The sequence below is a fragment of the Salvelinus sp. IW2-2015 genome, linkage group LG7 (genome assembly GCF_002910315.2).
Source record: "Salvelinus sp. IW2-2015 linkage group LG7, ASM291031v2, whole genome shotgun sequence".
Classification (NCBI taxonomy): domain Eukaryota; kingdom Metazoa; phylum Chordata; class Actinopteri; order Salmoniformes; family Salmonidae; genus Salvelinus; species Salvelinus sp. IW2-2015.
Genome location: NC_036847.1, coordinates 17,137,024 through 17,149,181, shown reverse-complemented (window position 1 = coordinate 17,149,181; position 12,158 = coordinate 17,137,024). Strand labels below are relative to the sequence as shown.

Sequence of the window (12,158 nt, the reverse complement as noted above, 5' to 3'; positions counted from 1 at the left end):
CACCCCATGACGAAATGTATAGAATTGCAGGAAGTAAGCTTTCAACCTGCAAAATTCTCTCCACCAACAAGAGTGTGGACAGTTTGTCATGAACAGTGCTTGTGCCCATAGAAATAGATGTGGGGCGCGTGGGGGATGTTCCACAATGCTGGAAGTGAGGGACCTGAGTGAAAAAGTTTGAGAACCACTTCTCATAATAACGCGTGGTTTTACCACAACACTCTTCAATTGAACAAATGAAAGTGGCCACATCTCTCACAAAAACGGATCAAAATGGAAATCACTGAAAATTAAAAGGCAGCAGGGAGAAATTATAATTTGGCTACAATAATRACAAGGACTTTTCAAGCACCAAATTGAATACATGTCTGATTTTCAAGGAAGGCGTAAACCAGTACTTGCATTTCTGAGCTCCAAGTTCAAGTAGGCTAGGCCACTTCAAGACCCTTTTATTGTTTAAACTTGCAGGTGTAACATGGAAAACAAAATGTATTTGTCATGTTATTACATTACCAGATCATATTGTGAATAAGATCACTAGTCTGTTTTTGTTTGGTTGTCATTATATCCATAATAATTAATAGGAATAGCGTTGGGTGTTGCTCAATAGTCTATCCTACACAATTGCGCACAGACTGTGTCCAATCCGAGGCACGAAAACTTGAACACATTACCTTGATGCTTTCTCTGTTACATRTAACTATACCCTGCTGTAAATCAAGCAGCCAATGACAGATGATCAACATCAATTCACTAGGAATATTAGATCCAACGTGGATCCAGGCACAACTGTCTTCACCGGCATAACGAATGAGAGCGACAAATATTCTGGACATTGTTCGCAAAAACCTTTTTCCCAGCACTTGGGATGTTGCATCACATGCGCTATCATAACAGCTGTTTGTCACTTGATTTGGAAAATTCCTTCCTAGATCAGATGTGAAAATATCACGGCATAACTAATCAGCTGGACACCAAATGGGCATCCAACAAGTATGGCATAATTATTGAAGAAAACCGCGTTAATGACAGTATCTATTTAAGTTTTAATTATCACGGTTAGACGTTATCGATTTTGTAATCGCTTTTATTATTTTGGATTTGTGTGACAAACTGTTTTCAGACACAAAATGTTATGTAGTTACACTGCATTTCTGAGATCTCTATACAAAAAACTGTCTGACAGCTAGATCCAGAGTTTTTACAGGGTTCAAGTTCAAAACTAAAAATGTAACTGATTAAGGCTTAATATATGATGTAACGACAACTTAAACTGCCATAAATGCAAGGATGGAAAAGTTATGTTTTGTAACACGATTTTGGACAAATCTTTCAAGACAAAACCATGATAAAGGATTAAAATGGTTTTTAATCAACTTGTGAATTTTATTGAATATATCTATGATCCCCCTTATATTTTAATGTAATGACATGGGGGAAAAATGGCAGATTATTATTGCTGATTTATCAACAACTGTAACAAGTTGTCAAGTGGTAGGAAATCCTCACTGATATCCTAGTTTATAGAAAGACCCATAATTTGAAACGCAACCAAAACAGACTGCAAATGTACCCAAGTTTGTAGAGTCACAAGTTTCATGTAGTCATTGCGTTCTAGGAATATGTGACCAAATACTAAGCTTTTGACTACTTTAATAGAATCCAAGATTGTGTTTTATCCTTGTGTTTTATCCAAAAGGCTCAGGGTTTTCTGTTTCCATCTACGCTGGACGGCACCAGTGTCTCACTGGGCCATGGCTCAGGCACACCTGCTTTAATTTGAGGCCGAAGCCAGGCCACTGAAACTAACCATCCCATATACAGTGAGGGAAAAAAGTATTTGATCCCCTGCTGATTTTGTACGTTTGCCCACTGACAAAGAAATGATCAGTCTGTATTTTTAATGGTAGGTTTATTTGAACGGTGAGAGACAGAATATCAACAAAAATATCCAGAAAAACGCATGTCAAAAATGTTATAAATTGATTTGCATTTTAATGAGGGAAATAAGTATTTGACCCCCTCTGCAAAACATTACTTAGTACGTGGTGGCAAAACCCTTGTTGGCAATCACAGAGGTCAGATGTTTCTTGTAGTTGGCCACCAGGTTTGCACACATCTCAGGAGGGATTTTGTCCCACTCCTCTTTGCAGATCTTCTTCAAGTCATTAAGGTTTCGAGGCTGACATTTGGCAACTCGAACCTTCAGCTCCCTCCACAGATTTTCTATGGGATTAAGGTCTGGAGACTGGCTAGGCCACTCCAGGACCTTAATGTGCTTTTTCTTGAGCCACTCCTTTGTTGCCTTGGCCGTGTGTTTTGGGTCATTGTCGTGCTGGAATACCCATACACGACACATTTTCAATACCCTGGCTGAGGGAAGGAGGTTTTCACTCAAGATTTGACGGTACATGGCCCTGTCCATCGTCCCTTTGATGCGGTGAAGTTGTCCTGTCCCCTTAGCAGAAAAACACCCCCAAAGCATAACCATGTTTGACGGTGGGGATGGTTTCATGGGGTCATAGGCAGCATTCCTCCTCCTCCAAACACGGCAAGTTGAGTTGATGCCAAAGAACTCCATTTTGGTCTCATCTGACCACAACACTCTGTCTCTTATACACATCTAGATGTGTATAAGTGTGTCCCACTCCTCTTTGCAGATCTTCTTCAAGTCATTAAGGTTTCGAGGCTGACATTTGGCAACTCGAACCTTCAGCTCCCTCCACAGATTTTCTATGGGATTAAGGTCTGGAGACTGGCTAGGCCACTCCAGGACCTTAATGTGCTTTTTCTTGAGCCACTCCTTTGTTGCCTTGGCCGTGTGTTTTGGGTCATTGTCATGCTGGAATACCCATCCACGACCCATTTTCAATYCCCTGGCTGAGGGAAGGAGGTTTTCACCCAAGATTTGACGGTACATGGCCCCGTCCATCGTCCCTTTGATGCGGTGAAGTTGTCCTGTCCCCTTAGCAGAAAAACACCCCCAAAGCATAATGTTTCCACCTCCATGTTTGACGGTGYGGATGGTTTCTTGGGGTCATAGGCAGCATTCCTCCTCCTCCAAACACGGCAAGTTGAGTTGATGCCAAAGAACTCCATTTTGGTCTCATCTGACCACAACACGTTCACCCAGTTGTCCTCTGAATCATTCAGATGTTCATTGGCAAACTTCAGACGGGCATGTATATGTGCTTTCTTGAGCCTGTCTCTTATACACATCTAGATGTGTATAAGAGACAGCTCATAATCTCAGCTCGTTACCTGTATGAAAGACACCTGGGAGCCAGAAATCTTTCTGATTGAGAGGGGGTCAAATACTTATTTCCCTCATTAAAATGCAAATCAATTTATAACATTTTTGACATGCGTTTTTCTGGATATTTTTGTGGTTATTCTGTCTCTCACTGTTCAAATAAACCTACCATTAAAAGTATAGACTGATCAATTCTTTGTCAGTGGGTAAACGTACAAAATCAGCAGGGGATCAAATACTTTTTTCCCTCACTGTATACATAACAATGGCTAATTAAACATGAACACCTTCTCACAAAGCAACAGTTTTGATTATGCAGAGGTTACAATTTCTGTAGTGTGACACTGGTTTTAGTCAAAAGTGAATTTGACCAAATACTTTTGACACCTTCAAATCGGGGGACTAGATACATAGTGCTTTCATTTGTAAACGGTAAAATTGATATTTATGACAATACCCTCATATTAAACATTTGATGTCAAATCCAAAATGCTGGACTATGGAGCCAAATAAAGTTTTTGCTTCACTATCCAAATAAATACGTAGGGGAGTGTATTTAGTTGATATTTCACTATCAGTACAAATAGACATAAGTTGTAAAGATATTGAACAAGACTGACACACATAGCAACCAAACTGAGGTTGAAGACAGTACTACATAGAGCCATGGCTAGATGGAACTCTATTCCACATCAGGTAACTGAGGCAAGCAGTAGAATCAGATTTAAAAATACACCTTATGGAACAGTGGGGACTGTGAAGAGACACACACACAGGCACAGACAAACATTTACATGATAAGACACACACTCTACACACACGTACACATGGATTTTGTATTGTAGATATGTGGTAGTAGAGTAGTGGTCTGAAGGAACACAATGTGTTGTGAAAAGTGTTATGAAATGTAATGTCATGTAATATTTTAATTTGAATATAATTGCCTTAATGTTGCTGGACCCCAGGAAGAGTAGCTGCTGCCTAAAAACAAATACTGGGAGGCGAGTATAAAGAGGCCAGACAAAAAGTGTACTCCTTTGTATGTCCCAAATGGCACCCTGAACCACAACAACAGATGTGATTTGTTTATGGACATCATAAAACAGTCATGAACTGACTTCAATGTCAGACTGACCTGGATTATGGCCTATGAAATGTTACTCAGCATCATCTTGATTGAAAATGGCAACTAACAACTGAACATCAAGAATAACCAGGTGAGCAGGCAGCAAAATTATCTCTGCTCCTACAATGTTCAACTATACTAGACAAGTTTGGCCATCACCTTGAGCTTGTGAGCAAAGCCGCCACTTCCTTGATGCAGACTACGTGCTGCGCTTAGGGCCCTGCGTCTGCTAAGGGGCCCCGACCCAGGGGGAAAAAAGGACTTACTGATGAGTGTTAGAAAAGTAGAATACACAAGGTGCAATTAAAACGTTCGGTAGTGCATTAGCAGTTTCCCAGTTATGTCAGTCACTCAATTAGCCCATGTCAGCTAACATTTTTTACGTTGCTAATTAAGGTAGTCAAACCAGCTATCAAAACCTTGTGGTAGGCCTAGTCATCACCAAATTAATCAACCAGGCACACAACGCATGTGCTCAGGAGCCCTGACCTCCAGGGGGCCCCCATTGATTTTGTTCATCATTCTCTCACACATCTCATATGAACATGGCATAGGTCATAGCAAAATGTGTAGAATTGCAGAGCATTAACTTTAAAACTGCAAAATGTTCTCTGACCCAAAGCAAATTGTGAGGAATTGAGGAAAATGTACTAGAGGCATGCAATATTTTGAAACCCCACTCAGCTGTGTGTAACATCCGTTTTTATGGTTCTTCCTCCTCGCTGTTAGAATCACTATAAGTTTACATGCTGTTCCAAACAAGAATGTTGTTGCTTTCCAAATTGTGTCTTAATATAAATAATTATATTCCTATGATTCCAACAGTTCACACAAGTGTTTTGATCTATAGTATATCGCAAGTCAAATCACAYTTGCAATATTTGGAGAAATAAAAACGCAGTTAGATTTTTGGGCCAATATTGTGCAGCCCTAATAGACAGTTTCCCAAACACAGTTCAATTGAGATTCCAAAAACTAGGCTAGACCTGTGTCTGGGAAACCAGATCATAGTGTGGCACTACAATGAATCAGAATTGTAGTAATTTCATCTTCCCACGAGGGAACATGCAAACACATGTGACTGGGGACAGAAATGGTGCGTATGATATCATGTTCACTTCCATTATTAGCCCATCCAAGACGGATACAGTTTGTGGTAATTTAAGATTAAATCTGAAATGTTTTAATCTTTCATCCATTCTGTATACATTTTTTTAGGTAACACTACTTCAAGCCTAAAATTACAATGCATTATGATACGATGCATTGTGAGACTTGTCATGAGCATGTATGATCCCCTTTGTGTCAATTTAAAACTTGCACAAGGCAGTTTACAGAATTCTAGCCAATTTATTKATTACCTCATTTAGCTAACAGGTAGTTAATCCAGTGATTCTTACCTTTGCCTCGAGTTGGCAGTCTCATCCAGATAATCATGGCATTTGTAGTTCTTTATGATATTCTAATTACCTGCTAATGTGACTGTCATATGTTGGGGGTAAATATAGGTGAATATATTGATAAAAGTCACCTTGTCCTAGAGAGATTTACAAGGTTATCAAAACGTAACGCCAGGGTAAGCCTACATGAACACAGCCCTTATTTTAAGATTTTCTAAAATCCCACTATGGGAAAAATGAATGGTGGAAAAACGATTGGAACCATTTCCCTGTTTGACCACTTGGTTTTATGGATATTATGACTCATACTGAGGTACTCTATAGACCCCTTTTGCACTAACTTTTTTGTCTCATCACATACTCTGCTGCTACTGTTTATTATCTGTCACTTTATTCCTAGGTATGTACATACTGTGCCTACCTAAATTACATCGTACCCCTGCACATCGACTCTGTACTTACCCCTTATATATAGTCAAGTTATCGTTACTCATTGTGTATTTATTATTACGTGTTTTACTTTTCTATTATTTCTCTATTTTCTTTCTCTACATTGTTGGGAAGTAAGCATTTCACTGTTTGTCTACACCTGTTGTTTATGAGGCATGTGACAAATAAAATTTSATTGGATTTTGTCATGCATTGTTTTGCACTATGGTGACTGCTCAGTGATGGTGGATGGGTAAGGGCTATGGGGTCTGTAACTTTATATGGCCTGCAGTTTCTCTTCTGCACACTAACTTCCTGTTTTCACCAGCTGGTTGTAAGTGCACTCTTGTTACACATTGGTGTGTTTTTAGACTCTGATCCAAGTCCTCCAGCTGTTCACATTGATTGTTTATATACGTTAAACTTCCGGAGACACCTGAAACCCCACCTCTTTAAGGAATACCTAGGATAAAGTAATCCTCCTAACCCCACCCCTCCCCCTTAAAAGAGTTAGATGCACTATTGTAAAGTGGTTGTTCCACTGGATTTCATAAGGTGAATGCACCAATTTGTAAGTCGCTCTGGATAAGAGCGTCTGCTAAATGACTTAAATGTAAATGTAATGTAAATGATTGTAAAATGCTATACCTAAGCCCCTCTATCTAATGGTTTCCAAGGTATTATAATACAGAACCCCTATTGAGGTGTGTGCATTTTGGATTCACTTATATATTTTTGGAATTCTTAGTACTGTCCATGTTTTCGTCTAATATTTGTTTATTCTAATTTGGTATRTTATTTCTTTATGCTATATTGTCAGAAAAATGTTCATTTACACTATATCATCCTACATGTTTATATACGTTAAACTTCAATCTTTTCTTGACAGTGGACTTGGGAATGTGTAAATAAGGAAGAGATTCTTATGGACATTTCAGATCATGCAGTTCACTGACTTGAGTCTGCCGGTTTCCATTTTCTACAATAGTACTATTGTTGGAGCTAAATTCCCTTACTTTCTGTCTCATGATAAATGTTTGTTTTGCCTAATTAGAATCATGAAATGTTGACTAATCAAATATAAATATGAATATTGAATTATGGAGTATGGTTGATGAAATCATGTTATTGGTTTTCTATTATGGTTATCATGGGAAAGCAATATGGAGCCACACCTGGGCACACCTCACCTCTTTTTTCCATGTTCCCCTTCACTATACACTGAGTATACAAAACATTAAGAACACCTTCCTAATATTGAGTTGCACCCCCTCATTTTGCCCTCAATTCATTGGGGCATGGACTCTAKAAGGTGTCGAAAGCATTCCACATGGATGCTGGACCATGTTGACTACAATGCTTCCCACAGTTGTCAAGTTGGCTGGATGTCCTTTGGGTGGTGGACCATTCTTGATACACCCGGGAAACTGTTGAGCATGAAAAACCCAGCAGCTTTGCAGTTCTTGACACAAACCGGTGAGCCTGGCAACTACTACAATACCCTGTTCAGAGGCACCTAAATATTTTGTCTTGCCCATTCACCCTCTGAATGGCACACATACACAATCCATGTCTCTAGGCTTAAAAAATATTCTTTAACCTGTTTCCTCCCCATCATCTATACTGATTGAAGTTGATTTAATAAGGGGTCATAGCTTTCACCTGGTCAGTCTGTGTCATGGAAAGAGCAGGTCTTTTATAATGTTTTGTACACTCAGTGTACCTATTTAGTGGTTTGGCATTATGGCTCAGCTAGGCCTCAGGTATAGTGGTACCATAGAGTTTTGAACTAAGAACGCTGCTACTATACCCTTTTTATTTTCCTTTGAATCCGATCTCTTTTTGCTTTGATCATGGATAGATTATAAACTTTGAAATTACCTGTGTTTAGAAATGGGGAGCCTTTTTTGCTTGTATTTCCAGTAGCGGAGAGTTGAAATCCTTTTTTATGGTTGCTTTGGAAGCACGTCTGATCGCAGAATCACATACCTGTAGCCTCAAGGCAAGTTTTGAATTGTATTACGATTTTCCTTTTAACTATTCTGGTTTAGGTTTRGCTTTCCATGGGAATGGAGTCATTGTATGCCAAATCAGTGTGGATTTAGTGGTAGTTTGTGTGTGTGCATGCGTGTATCTGGGGTTTAGTAGGCCCCTGGTGAATGTTGCTTATTCATCATTTTACTGTTTCTACTATTTATGTGTATCTTGTGGGTTTTCCTTCACTGAAAGCAGGAAACTGTTGGCTCTGTTAACGGTTAGAGAGAGAGAAGTTTACTGGAATTGTACCACATGATGAAAAATGGACATCCGTGTTTTTCTGAATGGCTAAAGTCATTGAACCCTTTCCTAATTTTGTGCCAAACTGATCTAGTTGGTGGTTTAGTTGTAACATGAATGGTAGGTTCACAGTGCACATCTATTTCGCAGTTTCACCCTAGAACAACTGATTTTCATTGAATAGAAACATAAGGCATTTACATGCTGGGTATCCTGTTTAGGAAGTAATTACTGCATTTTCCCCCCTGTCCTTATTTGGAATATTGACAATCGATTGTGTTGGTTGCTTGGGGACTGCATGATGTTTGATCTGATCTGTATCAGCTTTGTCTAGTATCAGTAGACAATGTACTGTATACGGTTTGTTGATGGGAAACTACACTCAGGCTACAATCTCTGTTTGATTAAGCCTACACCACACTGAATCAATCTACATGCTGATATGAATTGTAGCAAATTGGACTTTATCAGTGGCCAATCTTTAAGGAAGCATTTTGTGAGGAGGGTTGTGGTATATGGAGTCCGTTAAAACAGATTTGTGTTTAGAGAAGGCTTGAGTTTAATTTGACATGGATTTTTATGTGGATGGATGCATTATTTATTGATTGATAGATGTTTAACACATTTTGGTTTGAAGCCTTTGCCTCACAGTTGTGTTGCAAATGCTTTGTCCTGATAGGCTATGCAGGAATATTATTTTACACACACACACACACTTCCTAGTCTAAACAAACTTTGTAGACGTTCCCTTGGCGTGTTCCGCGATGATGAGGCAAAGCGCATTGTCGTGCAGTGAGCGCACCTCGTCGTTCCTTTAGAATAGACTGACTACGCACTGAAGGAGCTCCTCTCGCCTAGGAGCCTTTCAGATATAAAGCAAATTGCGAAAATTATTTTGTGTCTTGTGTGGGAGAACAGTGATACGACGGAGAACCATAAGAATCCCTTTTTGGGCACGCTATTTAGCTATGGATGAAAAGCATTGCCAGCGCTGGTAGAAGATGAAGAGATGAGCAACTGGCTTGTAGCAGATAAAGTGACTGAACCATAATACAGTAGCTATGTTGACTTGTCTTTTGTGTGAAACATACATTTGTTTTATATATTGCACAGTCTGACAACGTTTTTGGGCATGGGACCTTATTTTAATCTACGTTATTAGACCATTTTGATGCACGACCATTTGAACTCCTGTAGTTACAGGTATTTTGTTCTTCAATCTTGCTGATGTTTTGTGCTATAGGCTAGTATTTTACTCAATGTCCATTGTTGTAGGGGTACATTACTTTCACAGTTAGCCTACGTATAGTTCTACGTAAAAGAACGGATAAAATGTTTAACAGAATGTCAGCCTCTGTCTTGGCTATACGTAAGCACTGCAGGCTGCACTCAAGTAGGTTTAATAATTTCATTAGCACAGAATTGACACATTTCTTGAATAGATACAGAATTCAGAAATTGAAAACCACATTCAAATTATGTTTTTGAAATTCTAATTTTACATTTCCATAACCCCCAATGTTCTGCTAGTTTGGTATAATGATTTACTGCCATAGTGAGTCTTTCTATGCCCCACTGGTAACTGGCACTATTCGATTCTGAGACAGGGCTGAATGCTTGAAGGGATCTGGTTCATCGTAGTCGGCCTTCACCAATACTTACTATTCAGTAGGCTACCATGTCTTTAAAATAAAATAAACATAATATTTTTCATATTCTAATAATAATTGTATTATTGATCATAATTTCAGCCATGGAGTTGTTGCCCCCCATTTTAAATGCCTAGAAACATAAGCCTTCCTGTGATATCAAACGTGAGATACAATGTATAAAGTTGGCCTACAAGTGAGCCTACAAAGTTAGCAGCATGCCTACTAAGACCATAGCAGGGTTGGAGTCAATTCTATTACATTTCACGAAGTAAACAGAAATTCCAGCCGACCATTCAGACATCATAGCAGACGCAGCACACAACGGCTTATCCACGTAACGGGTCAATTATATTTATGTTTGGTCTATTCAGGAAGTAAAGAAAGTCAAATGTTCATTGCTTTGCAATTGGAATTCAAGTTTACTGCCATATTAGACTGAATTGAAATGGAATTGACCCTAACTCTGCTATGGTGTTAGTAGGCATGCTGCTAACTTCGTAGGCTCACAAGTAGACCCATGGTAGCTACATACATAACACGTTGTCATATTGAGCATTAATTAAGGTTGCTGCGTTGTCTTTGTGTCCTGAATGGCCGGCTGGGTTTCCTTTCCCGTGATACAGCAGTGGAGCTGACGGTAAATGAGAGACCGTCACCATGCCCCCGGGGGAGTATGGGATGCTGGGCGAGTGGGAGAAGGAGGGGGACCATGACATCATGATGGACTTCCTGCTGCCCACCGGGATCTTCCTGAAATTCCCTGTGTCTCGCAATGACACCATCGGTGCCATCAAAAAAGTAAGTCCTCGTTTCCCGGTCTGTGGCTGCATGACCCACATTCAGCTGACTGTGTAAATGTGCACACGTATCAAGAGTTGATACTTGATAATGTTGTCATATTTTTCTGTACATTACAGATATTGTTAATTTTCTTGAACATGGAAACAAATCATATGGAATAGATACAATTACACGTGCAAATGACAAGAAATCGATAAAAATGCATGTGCAAAAGGTTTGGGTCATACAGTATATTGTCATATATTGAAATTGTTCTATGTTTGCTCCCTGTTCCAAGGCAGCACCCTGTATTGCATTTACTGTTGATTAACTTGAGTATTATTCTGTGGAGAGTCCGATGGAGTTGAGCCAGCTCAGTGCAGTAAAGCAGGTCTGATTCCTTTAGTACCAAAATGGAACTGGTATTTTAGTGCCAAATGGTACGTAATACCGCATTCTCAATGAATCTCAAAGAAACAGTCATATTTAGGAAATATTGGGTGACTGAGATTGTACTTGTAATGAAAAGCGCTATATAAAATAAATATATTTACTATTATTAATATTATGGTTAGTCTTATTTTGAAGTAAAAACCAGGTATAGCCAGGTCATTATTTATTTATTTTACCGTTATTTTACCAGGTAAGTTGACTGAGAACACGTTCTCATTTGCAGCAACGACCTGGGGAATAGTTACAGGGGAGAGGAGGGGGATGAATGAGCCAATTGTAAACTGGGGATTATTAGGTGACCATGATGGTTTGAGGGCCAGATTGGGAATTTATATTAAAATGTTGTTATCAATTACCTACCTCTTTAGATAAATGTTGGATTAATAAATTAACTTCACTACCTATTGAATTGTAGCCTGTTATGGAAGGGCATGTTTGGATGTGATGGTACACGGGTAGAGAGAGTTAATGTCTCATCTCTCTAATACAAATCTGTCTGACAATTTGCTGTAGCAGTCAAAAATGCTCTCAAATCCATGGATTTGCCTGTTTCTATGCCAACAGTCCTGCCTCTTCATACTGTTTGATTTATATGTGTTAAATAAGGATACTGTTGGCAGCTTGCTTCAGAGATTTTGCTGGTTTTATTTACAGTCGTTTACAGACTTTCCCCTGTAAATTACTCAATTGGGTGATCACTTGTTGTTTTATAATTAAATGAATGTTTTGTAATTTTTATTAATTTAAGATGGAGATTTAAAAACCCTGGCGGCGTGACCACTTTTTTG

The 12,158-nt window shown here is 39.1% G+C and overlaps 1 protein-coding gene across 3 annotated transcripts in view; it reads left to right on the top strand.

The window, feature by feature from the left end:
* The first annotated feature begins 9,251 nt into the window (after positions 1 to 9,251).
* The window catches only part of pik3cd (phosphatidylinositol-4,5-bisphosphate 3-kinase, catalytic subunit delta), a 48,512-nt gene continuing 45,605 nt past the window's right edge, over positions 9,252 to 12,158 (top strand). For 2 of the 3 annotated variants that reach the window (XM_023991182.2, XM_023991181.2), the window contains exons 1-2: positions 9,253 to 9,688; positions 10,761 to 10,935. In XM_023991182.2, coding sequence (XP_023846950.1) covers positions 10,795 to 10,935 — 141 coding nt within the window. In that variant the 5' untranslated portion in view covers positions 9,253 to 9,688; positions 10,761 to 10,794. Of the gene's footprint in view, positions 9,689 to 10,760; positions 10,936 to 12,158 lie in introns of all 3 variants that reach the window. The other variant, XM_023991183.2, reaches the window with a different exon arrangement.